At 37.8% G+C, this 16,079-nt stretch overlaps 2 protein-coding genes across 2 annotated transcripts in view; both read right to left on the minus strand.

Moving 5' to 3' along the window:
* Positions 1–7,847, minus strand: part of UBP5 (ubiquitin-specific protease 5) — a 32,643-nt gene extending 24,796 nt beyond the window's left edge. Inside the window, exons 1-5 of the mRNA XM_089169276.1 lie at positions 7,554–7,847; positions 2,040–2,300; positions 868–1,012; positions 709–768; positions 519–614 (exon numbers count right to left, since the gene is read on the minus strand). Coding sequence (XP_089025402.1) covers positions 519–614; positions 709–768; positions 868–1,012; positions 2,040–2,300; positions 7,554–7,678 — 687 coding nt within the window. The 5' untranslated portion in view covers positions 7,679–7,847. The remainder of the gene's footprint in view (positions 1–518; positions 615–708; positions 769–867; positions 1,013–2,039; positions 2,301–7,553) is intronic.
* Positions 7,848–9,658: 1,811 nt separating this feature from the next.
* On the minus strand, positions 9,659–13,510 carry EMB2394 (Ribosomal protein L6 family). Its single transcript, XM_089169524.1, has 3 exons — positions 13,401–13,510; positions 12,668–12,976; positions 9,659–10,143 (listed from the first exon to the last, which is right to left on the minus strand). The coding sequence occupies exons 1-3, from the start codon at positions 13,433–13,435 to the stop codon at positions 9,807–9,809; spliced, it is 681 nt and encodes a 226-aa protein (XP_089025650.1). The 5' UTR covers positions 13,436–13,510; the 3' UTR covers positions 9,659–9,806.
* Between the last annotated feature and the right edge of the window lie 2,569 nt (positions 13,511–16,079).

Raw genomic sequence — 16,079 nt, forward strand, 5'->3', positions numbered from 1 at the left:
AAGACAATGTAACAAGTAAGGCCTTTATGTTTAGGCTGCCAACTCATTTGCCACTTTTGCGGATTTTCTAAGGGTAAGTCACTCCAACATGAAAAAGCAAAAGAAGCATACCCCTTGCAGCTCCAACTTATGGACCACATAGATGACACAGAACTTTGCATGACCAAATTCATTCAGGGAGGACAAAAAACCTAATACAGGGTTTGGGGGCTGGGGTGTCAAAGATAGATTGGCCCCTAAGAGAGTTGACCCAGTAACTCTAAATTGCAAACTATTGTTGGTCTTGCCAGCACCTCCGTGGGTTTCTATTGGCTAATACACTTGTATAGCACACTACAAAAATTACAAGCATAAAAGCTCATCAAGCAGTAGTCACAGTGTTGTTGACAGTTTTAATGAAGCACTCCCCCAGAGCTCATTTGTCATCCAATAGCATTGGACTCCTCACTGGATAAACTTGTACCCACTAAAAGCATAACTTCAGCTACGAGAGTAAAAAGAATAAAGAAAATACTCACATCCTGATCCATCTGTATATTCACATCATCAAGTGTCTTATCCATGTCATTCATCAAAGCATGTTTCTGCTGACCATAATAGTCCCAAATGCATACCTGCAAAAGTAGGGGAAAAAAGAAAAAATGTACATTACTACGCCAAATTAAATCATAAAAGCATGAATTAGCATCTTGCTGAATGAATGCTCACTTGCTCCAAATTTAGACAAAAAATCTCGCATGTCCTTCGGTGTAGCTCACCAACAGTGTCCTGCCCAAAAAGGTTTGAATTTCAGAAGTGCTCCTCCTGACGATTAGAAACACTATTAGCTTATAACAAATACTGTACTATGGGAAAAGCCAAAACCACCTTCTTGCTTATTCTGATGGTAGCACGCTCTCCTTTTGGCATCGAAAGTAACTGAAGGCGCAGAGGATAGACTTCTACTGCCAACTCTGTCTGAGACAAACCAGAACTGATCAATTTACGTGCCAATGTTGGACCTCCACCATACCTGAAATGCATATCAGAAATATATTTGTTTCTAGAATGAGACTCATCAACATTTTCCAGTTTCGAAAGCATGTTTTATATCATAAGGAGATTATTCAAAGGAACAACAGAATAGGAATATCCAGGCAGCTGGCAGCTGGCAGCTTGCTAATAATTTCTTCCAATAAATAAAGATCAGAGGGCAGATTCACAGCAACCAGCTATAACTACAGCATGGAAGTTTTGTTCATCAAATTCAGTGGAAATATAGTCCACACAATGATCCAGTAATGGGGCAAATTTCAGACGAATCTGACTTCTCCATTGTGTTAAAAACAAAAACAGCAACAACTCAGCCTTTTCCCAATAAAACCGAGTTGGCTACAAGGACCACAGAAGAAACATAAGTATAAATACATAATATCAAAGATACAAAAGTTAAACGAAACAGCACATAACAATGACACGAACTCCTTTCTGTTGATACAATGATCTCAAAATTACTTCAAAAGGTCACCATTAACTAAGCACCTCTTTTCTGTTTCGTTCATTATTTTTAAACTTGCAGTACAAACTGTTTCAAGAACAGTACAAACAAATGGGAGATGCCCTGTAGCTGGCAGGTGCACCATGTGCTTGTTATAGTATGGACAAACATTTTTAACAATGTCACAATACTCAACAGTCCAAATGGCCAAATCATTTGACCACTTAAAAAAAAAAATTTAATTCATAGATTGTATGGCTATTTGGCTTTTGCTTTTTTTAGGTAAACCTCCTTTATTACAATAAAGACATTCACAATGAAACTGTAGTTTAATAGTTTTTTTTTTTTTTAATTTATTTATTTGGGGGGTGGTGGGTGAATCTAAAATTTTTTGGATGGAGAAGTGATGAAACAGTCCAGAAGCAAACAATATAAACAGGCAGAAAATCACCCAAATACCTAAAGAAGCCAATAGGAAAAGGACAAAAAGACACTTCAAGCCTCATAGTAAAGTTAATGATGCTCCTTAGCCAATGGAATTGTAAAATTACATCATAATTACCATGCAAGCAATTGCTTCCAAACTTCTTGTGGAAGCAATATGTAGTCACGCCCTTCTACTAAAGCATCATGAAGTTCCAGTCCCAAATCAGAGTCCTCCAATGTTCCATCATAAATCAAATCAGAATTATCAATAACTGAAGGCCTCTTGAAAGTCCTTGAACCAACTGATTCACGATTTTCAGAATCATACAATGATGATACATCACTAGTGGTGCTTGTTTGGTCCTGGTTCACATATTCAATCCAGCTTTGCCACCATCTGTTGGTAAAAAAAACGGAAATTAAAAAATCACATACAGGTCAATTTTGTCCAGAAGGGGATATAGAATTAACAAAGCATATATCAAATCTGCTAGATCTTAAAATCAAAAGATACATAAATGTACTAATAGATATATGAGGTATTGGACCTTATCAGATGGGACAACTTATCCTTTAAATCAAATAAAGAGTGGGGATAGCTAATTTCTCTTTTATTTTTTGGCAAAGGCAATAGCTAATTTCACATGCAAATAACAGTAGCTTTACCTGTGGAGTGGAACTGGCCGGGTAGACTTTAGTTGGTGAGAACTCTTCTTCATAGTGCCAGCTCCCTTGTGTTTGAGGGAGTTGGTGCAGCATTTGAAGTAGGTGTGGGTGAGGAAGTTGAGCTAAGGACCACAATTTAGCCACTAAGAGATATATGAGCCTATGAGGTACTGGACCTCATCACTTGATTGGAGACTCTACCCTTCAAATCTATAACCAAGGAGTGGGAAAACGTAATTTCATATGCAATGCCTGTTGTGCTAGAATAGCAAACACAGAAATGGTAGCTCATGTTGCAACAGAAGCTATGCATAGAAACCCTAAAGAATGCAGCAATATTCATCCCAAGCTACACTTCTGGTGTGCAAGAAAAAATCAACCAAGAACTTGCCTTATTGGTGAATCAGTGATCGGGGTCACATCACACCAGAAGCACGTTAGCTGGGTGTATCAAATGAGAAGCCACCACAATAGCCAAACTTTTGAACAAGGACTTGCAGATTTCCAAGTGTGTACGTAATAATCGGTTCAAGAATTTGTTGAGTTGAGAAAGAGGGAGATAGAACTAGTTATTAGGGAATGGGAATTGGGAATCCAACCTGTGATAATAAGCTACAGCCACCATATGTCAGACGTAAAGACAACATAAATAAGTTTGACACTCATGACTCACCTAGACACATTTATACAATAAGGTAAGATATTTTTGTAAGAAAGATGTATCATACTGTTAGGTACTTGACCAGTGATATGATCACCACATGGCACCGACGACCATTGCAGCAGGGCAACCTACAACGGCAATGATCAGAAGGTAGCAGCAGCAGAATCTCTTCAGGGCACGATTCCAGCAACGTTTTCCTTGGGTAAAGAAAGTGCATCTCTCTCACTCGACTTTGAATTGGGATGGGGTATTCATTCTTGATGCTGCAACCAAGGTATCCTTCTCTGCGGGGTTCAACAATCAGGGGTATATCCCATGGCCAGCTTTAAGCAAAAGGGGAAGAAATTGCTTGCTGTATTTGGGAAGTTCAAGAAGAGGCTGTCAGCCAAGGTTGAAGTATTCATCATAAATAAGGAGGAAAGATCCATGGGAAGGCAAACTACACCTAAGAAAGGTTTCAGGTCCACTGTGTTTTGAAACTCAATCTTGACCTGTTGATTCACTTGGTCTTCGGAGTGAAAGAGAACGGTTGGTTTGGCATGAGTCTCCTTGCTGAGACTGGAAAGTGTGTTGTTGATCCTGTGGTGCCAAGTGATGTAGTTGTTTGGGTGAATGGGCAAACAGTACTTACTCAATCTTTGAACCTCAAGACTTTACTTAATGATAGTGTTGACAAGGTAGCAGATCTGCAAGTCAACAGAGATGGCACCTCATTCATTGTAGAGTTATTTACTCCCAACCTCCCCCCCCCCTCTTCTTCGAAGCTGGTGTGGCAGTGTCTCAAAGGTCCTTTCTTTTCACCTTCCTATCAGCACTGGTAGCTTTAGGGGTCGAACAAGCAACGAGGTTTGTTTGTAAGCACGCTGAACTGGCATGGTTATGTGGGAAGCATGTGAAGACCAAGCTTCTGATCTTCCTCCACCTTGAGGACAAGGTGAAATTCAAAGGGGCAGGAATGTTAGGACTCTTGGAAGATGCCACGTGGAGGAGAGAGTAAGGGAGTGAGGTTAAAATATAAAGGGGGGGGAGGGGAGTGTGAATAGGGTTATCGGTTCTTGCATTGAGGTCTGGGCAGCATTGTGTGAATGTTGTAGGGGGTGACTAGCACCATCAAAACTAGTGTTATCTTTTATTGTGATTGTTCTTTGTTATTCCAATAATAGAATCTTGTTAATTTTCGTATTCGACATGCGAGTTCCTAACACATACAAATTACAACAACAAACCTTGTCCCAACTAAATGGAGTCAGCTACATGGATCTTACCTTCAATCAGCTCTATTTGAGGCTAAACTAGATACAAGGCTTAAGCTATGCATATCCTTTATCACCACTTCTCTTAAGGTTATCGTAGGTCTACCCCTAGTTCTTCTAATTCCTTTGATTCTGGATTATATCACTTCTTAGTACAAGTGCATTTAAAGGCATTCTTGAACATAGTCGTGCTACCTCAATTGACTTTCTCATAGCTTATCATTTATCAGAGCTAATCCCATACCAGCTCTAACATGATCATTCATTACCATATCCTTCCTAGTTTTGCCATGCATCCATCTTAACATCCTCATTTATATCACTGTGAGTTATCTATGTGATGCTTCTTAACATTCCGACACTCTGGACCATACATCATAGCTGGTCATACGATAGCCCTATAGAATTTTTCCTTCGGCTTTGAAGGAATACATCGATGACACAAGACCCCACATGCACCTCTCCACTTTCCAATTTATTTAATTACTTGGGAAACATCATCCTCTGTATCACCTTATTTATTAATGACCGAACCAAGGTACCTAAAATAACCACTAGTGGAATCTAATTCTCATCAAGTTTGACCGCATCATCATTTGTTTGATCACAACCAAAGTTACATACTAGACAATCTGTCTTCGTCGTACTTGTATCAAGCATGTTGATTCCAAAGTTGCTCTCCATGATTTTAACTTGATACTAATCCCTACTTTGTGTCTCATGACTCTCATCTATTAAAACAATATCATCAGCAAAAAGTATACAACAAATAACCTCATCTTGAATGTCCTTAGTTAAATAACCCATTACAAGTGCAAATAAATATAGGCTTAAAGCTGAAACTTGATATAGCCCAACTATACAGGAATTCACCTCCTTGTTCCCCCCCCCCCACCATTTTACAACTTGTCACTGGACCATCATATGTATCTTCAACTATTTCCACATCTTTAGTTGAAAATTTATTTTCTCTAGTACTTATCAAATTACGCTTTAGGGACTCCAAACTCGAAAGAAATTACAAACTTAATATAAAATATTTACAACCCACCCACCCCAATCCTCGTTTTTTATTCCACAAAGTCTGATAAATCACGCCTACTTCAGAATCCAAAACCCACATAACATTGTAATATAAGATCACTTCTCCAGCAAAATTGTAATGAGAAGGAGGTGATAAGTTATTCCTCATGTCAAAGACATAGCGTCACCAACCAGAAATTGGTAATCATGTATGCCAAGAGTAATATCGTGGTCAAATCATAAAAAATAAAAAATAAAACAAAAAGACATTTAAGGGATAAGGACACCCTTCTTCCAACTCATCATCATTGGGAAGTGAATCAAAACACACCTTTATGAGCATTATGACTGATCAGCCCTTACCAGCTTCTTCTTTCTTTTTTTTCTCTCTCTCCAAATCAGCCCTTATCCTAATCTGATTAAGCATTGTGAGGAGCTGAACAAGGAGGGACCTCTCCTTATCAAAGTTTCTCCAAAAGGCTGATAAATGAGATGATCTCTTCGTAAAAAATAGTACTTCAAATTGTGGAAACCACAGTCTTTAAAAAAATAACACTACTAATATCAAGGTCAAGATACCAGCATCTAATACCATTATGGCCTCTAGCATATAGGGACTACTCGAGCACCAGATTGGTAAATCCACAACATTTTTTTCCCCTACAGGCAAACTACACTTCTGCCCCAGTCTCCCTAGCTTACTGTACACAATTATCCTTATCCTCATTGCCTGAAACAATAGATGGCTAACAACCTCTTCCCCACCCATCATACCCCCGCCCAAAAAGAAAGAAAAAAAAATATATATATATATATATATACAGCAACAAAGGGAAAGCTCATAATCCCACTCCCTGCTTTCTCTGTAATGCTTGGTGTGTAAATTTCTTTTTGTGCCTCATCAATGAGGATACGATTGGACAGAAGCCATGTTGATGAGCAATTACAATCATGGCTTGGGATATAACTATTAACAGTTTTTTACGACCAACTGTAAAAGTCGAGCAGACATGGCCCATAGGTGAAAAACGTAAAAGAAGAGAAGCTATGGAATAATGACTATGCGGTCCACATTATTAAATATCAGTTGCCTTTAGGTTTACAGGCCATGGTTGCTACTTGCTGTAGGTTTCTTCAAAATCCATAGAGGAGATTTTCTACAAAAACAGCAGGCAGAAGAATGCTGGATAGAGTGGATATGGTTCAAGCTCATTAGTGGGAACCATAAACGAGACTGACCTAGACAGAAGGAATTGTTCAGGATCTGCTGCTACCTAGGCAGTAAAGAGGCTAAGCAATGCAAAATTTCTCTATTTCTCGACCATAGTACCAGAAGGAGGCTAACATTTTTATAAGCTATCTTGTGCTTAACGACCTTAAGGTTGTCCATCTCATGTTCTTCAATTCCCCAGACTCCACTGTGATAAAGCAACTATCTTTTAGATTGTTAGAGAGCAATTACATTGATTGAGCATGCATATATATGGAAGCATATTGGCATCACATAAGCAAATGGCATTGACTCTCCAGTGTTTTCTTTTTTCTTTTTTCTTTTTTTCTTCTGATAGTAGATTTATCAAGTTAAAAAGATAAGGACGGTTGTTTAAGGAAATACAACAATGACAGTTCCCAAGTTGAACAATAATACATGCCATAAAAATCTCCAAAATATCTGGTCTCAGCCAACGGTGTTTCTGGTAATTCTTCAATTTAACTTTCTGAGCTAAAAAGGTCAGGGAAATGGATACAAGAGAGAAACTTGCGAAAGATATAACAGTGAAACCCATCACTCCGCCCTAAACAATAACCAAAAAAAAAAAAAAAGAGGCAACCAGACCGGAAATTTATCAAATCAGGAACTGTTCCGAGCATTTTTCTGGTCTACAAATACTCGTAGTCTAGTTTGCGAATCGATAGCTTTCTGAAAGCGAAGTACAGAAAACAGACTGGGAAAAACGATTAACGCACCAACAACAAGAAAGAACAGAAGAAATGATGACGAAAGAGAATGCAACCAGAGTGAAACTCAGTGGAGGAAATGAACCTTTGAGTGATGAGATAGAATGCATCTCCTTCCTTGGACTGAGATTCGGCAGCCATGGAAATATCTTTGATCACCAGCCTCTCTTCCTCAGGTGTGAGCTCTGAACTACAGACAGGCCCTTCCATCTCCCTTTCGAGCGAGTTTCGCTCACTCGCAGCTACAACGGTTGCCAACAAGCTCTGTATCGCTCTCGCTCGCTCGGTCGGTCGTTCGTTTCCTTATTCGAAAGGGGTTTTTTGCATTTCAAAACCCTATAAACTTCCAATTTACGAAAACAGTAGTATGAGATCAATTTTTTGACACTTTCAGGGGCCTTAAAGTATTACTCCACCTTGTTTTGGTTTCCGTGTGAAAAAGAAACTTGATTTCCGTTGTAAAGTAGCAATAAATCTCCAGCCAATTAATGTGTGACACATGGTTAAGAGTCAGGATCGAAAAACTACTCAAAATGCTTTTTTCTTCTTTTTTTTGGGTTAAGAACTACTAGTTCCATCCACTGTATAACTATTTTTTATAACCAAAAAGAAAAAGAAATATACGTATTACTTATAAAAATTATGTGAAACTTTTTTTTTTTAAATTATGTAAAACCCATAAGGAGAATAACCTTACACATAAATTTCCTTACACAAAAATTTCTCAAGGGGAGAGAAATTTCCTTTAGCAAACCTGCTAGTCTTCTTTTAAGGCTGGAAGAACATATGTTAGTGAGATGAATTTGTCATCCTCATTGTAGTTTTAAAAAATACAAAATATACAATCACGAAAAAATTAGCATAAAGCAGTGATTTTCTTTTTTTTCTTTCAATTTTTTCCGTGGCATGATAGCCATTACTTTAATTCAAAGATTTCGAATCCCTGGATTCGTGAATCGGAGATTTATACCTGTTTGGTTGTAAAACATCCATAGATTCATGAAATCCAAAAAGATTTCACCTTTTTGCCTGAAAATGTGAATTAAGCCATTATTGGTATTGGGTGAAAATCACGGATTCTCCTATACGTATAAAATTAATGAAATTTAAGGATTCACGCGGAGTAACCAATATAACTCTTTCAACTTTAATAGATTTGAGCTAACCAAAAAGTTAATTTATTGAACCATAAATCCCGATTTGAAATCTAGATTTGAAATCCCTGGATTCATGTAACCAAACAGACCCTAAAACGATGTGGTGTGAAATGAAAAGAATTATAATCATATATAGCCGTGACCAAGGTTTAAAGTAATTCACGATACCATACTATACTAGCCGATACGTATCCATATTTGACCCAACTGATACGATATATCTTGATACGTCTATTCATTGAATTACACTAAAATACATTAGCCAGAGCGATACAATACTCGATACAGGACGATACATCTCTTAAAATCACTTGACCGATACGATATTCGATACCAATACTTCAAACCTTGGTCGTGATATGTTGTCCCTCAATGTTGATAAACAATATGAACATTATCAAAGAAAAATCTCCAAATACTACTAGGAAAGCTAATATTTGAAGATCACTTAACTTGCTAACTCACTATGTCTGAGAAAAAATTCTACCAAAAAACAAAAACTATGCCTGAGAAAAATAAAAATAAATAAAAAAAGAATAACATAATTTTATAATAATAGAAACCAGATTAAAAAAACAGACAAAAAAGAGAGGATTCTTTGGGCTTCATCTCTATCTTTACATAGCAAGCAAGATAGAAGCACAAAATGACCACTCTACCTCATTGAAACCAGAGTTTCCACCCATGTCCATGCTTATATGTGTTCAACCATCAGCCACAAGCTGTTGCATGAGCTACACCTCGAACAAAAGACTCTTTCCTGAATAAAAATTTTGACCAAATTTTGAAGGTATATAGAAGCAAGATATCATTCATATCTGGACAAATTCGAGGAGGAAAAAAAATATTAGTCATAATTCTTCTACCAGTCCAGGAAAGAAACTAGGTCAGTATGAAAAATGTGATTAAAACAGAGACATTTAGATTAAAATTCTATTCTATTTTGTGAACATTTGGTATGTCATTCTGTTCTCTTTTTTTAACAGCATATCAATCTCCTCTTATCTCTGACTTTAGAGAGGACTAAAGAAAATAAATAAATTGATGCAACTTCAAATTCCAACCAAGAACATTCAGTATTAATTTTCCGAATCTTAGTACAGTGAATGAGCAAAATGTCCTCAACAAACTCCAAACCCCCAACCAGAAAAGAAAAATGGTAAAGGGATGAGAAATACATTTTACTTTTTCTTCCCAGCCTTTCCTTCTTTTCTCCGTACAACCTCGTCTGCATATCTCACACCCTTCCCCTTATATGGTTCTGGAGGTCTCCATTTCCGGATAGTTGCACTGAACTGACCAATAGCACCCTTGTCATATCCACTAACGGCAATTCTGGTGTTCTCTTCCACCTTCACTTTTATTCCTTCAGGGATTGACATCCTTATAGGGTGAGAAAACCCAAGGTTTAAGATCAAGTCACTGCCTTCTACCGTTGCACGATATCCAACCCCCACCAATTGAAGTCTCTTCTCAAAACCCTTTGATACACCAACCACCATGTTGTCAGTTAGAGTCCTGCATTGAGTTAAAACCATCAAAGAGAGATAAAGCAAGTTTTTAAGTCAGAAAATATCAATGTCGGTTATGGTCACCCACAATAAAAAATACAAATGTCAGCTTTTCCTTCTTTCCTAAATTGGCACGCAGAGATATCAAGGGCAATGCATTTCAAACTTTTGTTGTTATTGATTATAATTGTAGCTTCTGTAATTTTAACATGAGTAAGTTAATTGCAGGAAAAAAGGCCACTATCACCCCTGGAAAACTCTCCAAACACATCCATTCAAAACGATAAATATATAGATAAAAGGAAACTTATTCATTCATTTGACTGCCAATCAAAATGTTAGCAAGGAAACAACTCATTTCATTCTTTTTCGCTTTTTTTCCCCTTTCCCTCTCGACTTGAGGAGGAGGGTCAATACCCTGTGCCATCTTGTCCTCAGAACACTTGAATATTTCAAATACCAAATAAAACTGAGTATAGATAGTGACAGATTAATTATGACATGCATAACATTAGAATTACTGAGCAATTCGAAGTAATTACCTACATGCTATTAATCAGAACTTAACAAACCATGCTTTAAAACACAATTATCAGATAGGCAGCACAGTTATCAACTTATCATTGACATGATAATTCTGCCGCAGACACAGAAACTTGCCTCCCAACTGTCGTGTGTGAGAGTGAAGGTGGTCATCTAAAACCAAGCACAAGCAGTTTCACCAAGGTTCACAAGATGCAGTCAAACTAACCCAAATCCCAACTACTTGAGTTCAACTACCTGAATCGTCTCGTCTTACACCATCCAACTCTACCTAGAACTGTATCCTCTATTAACTTAAAAGACCCGTTTCTTTTCTTGACTACAGCCAAAGTCATATTAGGCCTTTCTCTTGTTTGTTTACGCCTTCCACCTGCATTGTCACTCCTTAGTACTGCAATTACTGGTTTTGTTGCATATGTCCACACCATTTAAATAACCTTCTTCCTTCTTCCTCACCTTGTTACATTCTGGTGCCACCCTTCACATGAACAAATGCTGTCAAGTGTCATCTATAATTCTTCTTTTCTTGGTCTTGCATGATCAATTAAACTAACTCAGAACTTCAAAAACATCTAATAAAGTCTAGCATGATCCGTTAAAACTAACCTTATAAGTTGTTATCCTAGCTGGTTCAAAACTTATGTGTCATGAGAACCAGCAGTTGGCAGATGTGTTCTATATTTCTTTACAACATTGCTCTGATATGAACGAGCACTGGAAGCAACGAGAATTTCTTATGTTGAGAACTTCCAATCAGCAAATAATAGCCCAATTAAATCACAAGCAGACAAACTGATTTACTCATCATACGTTTGAAACCAGGCCTAAGGACAAAATAAATCAATAAAATGTAAAACATGACTTGAATTGCTAAAACAAAATCCATCTCTTGGCTGTTCGATGCTTACATTCATGACCTCACAAAAGCCTGCATATTTCCTATTCACATTACTCAACCCCTCCCCAACCCAAAAGGAAAAATAAAAAATGCTTTGCTAACATATGCCTTCTTGAGGAGAAACTACCAAATGAATAGATTAACTGTCTACAATTCAGCTATTAGGCCCACCAACCATTTTGACTAGTCAATTCCTAACTCTACTGTCCTTAGAATAAGTATATACTGAAAAGACTGTCTGTTTCAGGTCACGAATGGAGACCGACGCTTTCCCTGACGGATCAATACCATATGCAAGAGTTTCCTCAGAGAATATAAAATGAGTTTGCATTGCAATATTCACAATCATTTCAACTCACATACTATCTCTTTGGCAATAAACCAAGCGATCCAGGTTGTGCCTTCCAATCTCAGCTTTAAACACATTGTTGTGTTACAATGCTGTTCCCAACTCCGCAGTCGTCATGTTAGAGTTCAGATTAGCAACATTCCACCATTCCCTCCAACCACTGCATCTCCAGTGTAAGGTGGCTTAGTGTACCTTCGTCATTTGATGGAGGAAATAGTCCAGTTTTCATAAAATTCTTTAGGTTATTAGCACAACTCGTTGTAAGCTTTGGATTCTACCAATGGAAGTGTAATTGTGTGTTTCTCATGTGAAGTTTGAAACTTTGAATATGATACAAGGTAATCAAAATACTTTTAAAAAAAAAGGTTCTATATTGACAATTCATGTAATGCTTAGCTGATATAAGCTGAAACTTTAATAGCCACACATTCTGAGATCCCCGGTTTACCAACACAGTGGAAGTGAAGAAGAGAGTATTCTGGATGAGCCAAGGTGGATAATTTATCCAATAACTAAATATGACAAAAACAAAAGCTTGTTGAACTTTCACATCCTACCTAATGAAATATAGTACCATAGTCTATCAAAGCCTTCTATGTCATGATTTTAAAGCTTCTGAATAGGGCATAATGCATAGATCAATTGCATATTACTCGTTATATAACACATTGAAGCATAATTACTCGGAAGCAATCCGTCCTGTACCAGAGATATTTGGGAAATCAAGTACTAAAAACTTACCTGAAAAGCCCATGCATTTGATTGGCTCTCCGAGTCTCCACTGACTTAAAGACCCTCAAGTGGCCAGATTCTTGCTTCTCAACCTTCACCTCACGTGGATAAGTGATAGCAAGCTCCCCTAAGGGACCCTTTACTTTCAAATCCTGGCCTTCCATTTTCAAAGTTACAGACGATGGTACTTCAATTGGTTGCTTGCCTATTCTTGATTCCTTGCATTCCACAATCCTTCTCAGAGTACCAATCTTACTGAGAGGAACCCTAGAAACATGGATCCCACTTCTCTCCCCCAAAAATGTAGACTTCCAATTGCTGAAGAAAATGTCCACACACAAAAAAATGATATTTAAAATAGATGCAATATGATAAGAGAACCCAACTCTTATTTCCCTCCCAAATAGCTCCAGACAAACAGTACAGTTTGAAATCCACAAGTAGCAGCTGGGGAACAAGAATTCCGTATAATACATGAATTCGCTCAAATTTCCGAGCACTCTACTTCCTAGAGTCAGAGGTGGGGATTAAGAAGAGGGTTCCATGGTTAATGAGTTCAATTAACTTGAAAACAAGCTGGAATCTCTCCATTTTAAACCAAACACACAGATTAAAAAGTCACATTTGGAACGCATTATAAACTTTCAGGATTCAAGTTCCTTACAGAATGAGAATCGAAGTCGTAAAACAATTTTCCGACCACTAAGCTTTAATAACTGCAGACTATGTAAGATAGACTTACCATGGAAGGAAAGACGAGGTGACTGAAGAAGCCATGGCTGTGCCTGCTTCGAGGTTCAGTTTTGGTTTTCTTTACCATTTGATTCTCACAAAAGCCTATCCAGAATCCCAGAGTGGACATTTACTTGTCAAATGACAATATTACCCATATCAACATACACCGAAACCTCTTAAATACCCGAATGGGTGCAATATTGGTATTTGAGGAGATGTAGTCATTTTGCGCATTACTTGTTCCTGGGCTGGTCCTGATCTTGGGCTTGGGCCTCGGGTAGGATTGTGGGGGGGACATTACTTCTTCTTCTTCTTTTTTTTTTTTTTTGGGTAATAAGTATGTATTCATAAGAAACTACCAAGAAAAACAACCTAGGGTAGGAAGTCTACCAATCAGGGAGAGGAAGCAGGGCAAAAGTCGAACTTGACACTGACCAGGTCCTCCTACCCAAGGTGTCTGCTAGAAAATAAGACACTCTTGCAATAAAAACAAACTCACAAACATCAATAACCTCACAAAGACCCAAAACATCATCCAAAAATTACGAACTTCCCAATCTAAATCCATATTGGAACCTTGTAAGAAATGGAATATAGGCTAGTCATTTGAGCATAAACGTATTCATCTATAATTGCATTGTATCTCGTTATGAAGAGCATCCCTTAGGCATATTGCTTCACGCACTACAACAGAGGATAAGGCTTTAGGTGAAGACACCACACGTAGCAGAATTCCAGATGGTGAAGAATAAGCATATCCGATCCCATTTATCTCTTCAGCGATGTGAAGCTAGCATCACAAAGCATTGTTAACGTAGTGGATACTCTTTGGGAGGAAAAAAGGAGGGAAGACACAGGGTCCAAATTATTGCCATGCTGCTAAGAAGTCACATGTTGTGGTCTTTCACCACGTTTAACTTGCATAGCGAACATAAACTCACTCGACGCTTTTTGGGCTTGGAGTGCCACCATCATCAGAGAGGTTTCTCTATGCTGAAAAAAGCAACGTATTGCGAGAGAGCCATATATGCCATAACTGGAAGGCGAACTATGTATAGAGTGCTCAGTATTCTTCCTTACCCAGGCGTTGAAAGCACAACCAACCTTGAATGAAATCTAATAAGGAAGGGGAATAACCCAATGGAGGTGAGAAGCCTGTAGAACTCCTATACCAAACTGCCCGAGCATACCTGCACCCCAGAAAAATGTGACCCACATTTTCTAAGTCTCCACAACAAGCACAAGTCGGATCCAAAGGGACTCCTTGCCGCTGTAAAGCATCACCTGTAGCTATAGCATCTGCACAACATCTCCACAGCAACTTGTTGATCTTCGGCATGGTTTGATAGGACCATATAATTCTCCATACTGATTTATAGGACCATATAATTCTCCATATTGATTTTGAGATAGATGTTGCACCACTCTTTCTAGAAGTTGAAGGTGATGTTGCCCACCGTTATTCCTACAAGCATGTTAAGATTTGATGACAACTTTTAACAGAGAAAATACCATTACGCATTGCACACCAATGTTGTTCATCCTCTTGAGGAAAAATACTCAAATTTATGCATAGAATGCGATTAATGTCAGAAGGGATAACATGTTGCCGTAGGACATCTTCATGCCAAGTACGCCTATCGTGATCAATAAATTCCTCAACCAAAGTTATCAGCCTCTTTTTATTTCTTTAATTAAATCCAAGATAGGAAATAAGATATTGAGGTATGCAAGGACTCTTTTCCATTTGGACTCTCTCAATAATATCTCTGTAGATTTGATTTAAAATCTCAGCGTAGATCAAATTTGCCTTCTTTATCTCTTCAATATTTTGAAGTTGGCCCATAATCACACATCCCATCATGCTCCAGATCAGGCCCATTTTCGCATTTGAGAATTTGAATGGACTTCTTGACATGTAAAATAGCATGATTCAAGCCCAAAACTCCAAATATTTGCTTAAATCTTGAAAAGTCCTAAAATCTGCAAAAACAACATAAAACCCTAGGTAACTCCACTCTAAGTGTATAAAATGCATGCTTTATGCTCCAAGATTTCACACATAAATGTGCTCATCAGTTTCATTAGGGTAAAGAGAATATACTAATGATTTAAATAGATATGTAGCTTGTCACATCTCCCCAACTGGTACCCTAACTGCAATATCCAGAGGTGTGATCCATTGCCTCGAAGATCAATTCTCAACAATCATCCTCCCACATAGCACAATAGTAATTATCAAGAGCAAAGATAAATCACCGTATAAATGTAATTAAAGAAACAATCAAGGATGGATCTCAGAAGGATCTCAAATCAATAATCAGAGTGTGGAAAAAATGATACCAATATAAAATCAAAGTATAGAGTATAGCATAAATGAACTCTAAAATCAAATGCGGAAGGGTAGATCAAAATCTAAAGTTTTACATCCGAATAAATCAAAGAAGTCTAAGAACTAATCTAAGTACTAATCATAAAATATCTCCAACTCAAATAGAGTATGTCTAAACTCAAAGACTTCCGTATACTCTAGCTCCAGAATAGGACTAATCCTGGTACGCGCAGTTGTCACATGCACATTCTTCACAATGATGTTCATGATCACCTATACTCTGCACACCGTACAGATCACTCGTCGTGGTCTCATAGTCATGGATATCGATGTCATCGACACCTGCAGCAAAGT

Source organism: Hakea prostrata, chromosome 9, assembly GCF_041222555.1.
Source record: "Hakea prostrata isolate BN-2017 chromosome 9, UWA_Hpros_2, whole genome shotgun sequence".
In the NCBI taxonomy this organism is placed as follows: domain Eukaryota; kingdom Viridiplantae; phylum Streptophyta; class Magnoliopsida; order Proteales; family Proteaceae; genus Hakea; species Hakea prostrata.

Coding starts and splice junctions, on each gene's coding strand:
- EMB2394 (XM_089169524.1), bottom strand. CDS start 13,435: ATGGCTTCTTCAGTCACCTCGTCTTTCCTTCCATG. Junction 12,977..13,400: donor ACCTCGTCTTTCCTTCCATG/GTAAGTCTATCT, acceptor CATTTTCTTCAG/CAATTGGAAGTCTACATTTT. Junction 10,144..12,667: donor CAAATGCATGGGCTTTTCAG/GTAAGTTTTTAG, acceptor AACTCAATGCAG/GACTCTAACTGACAACATGG.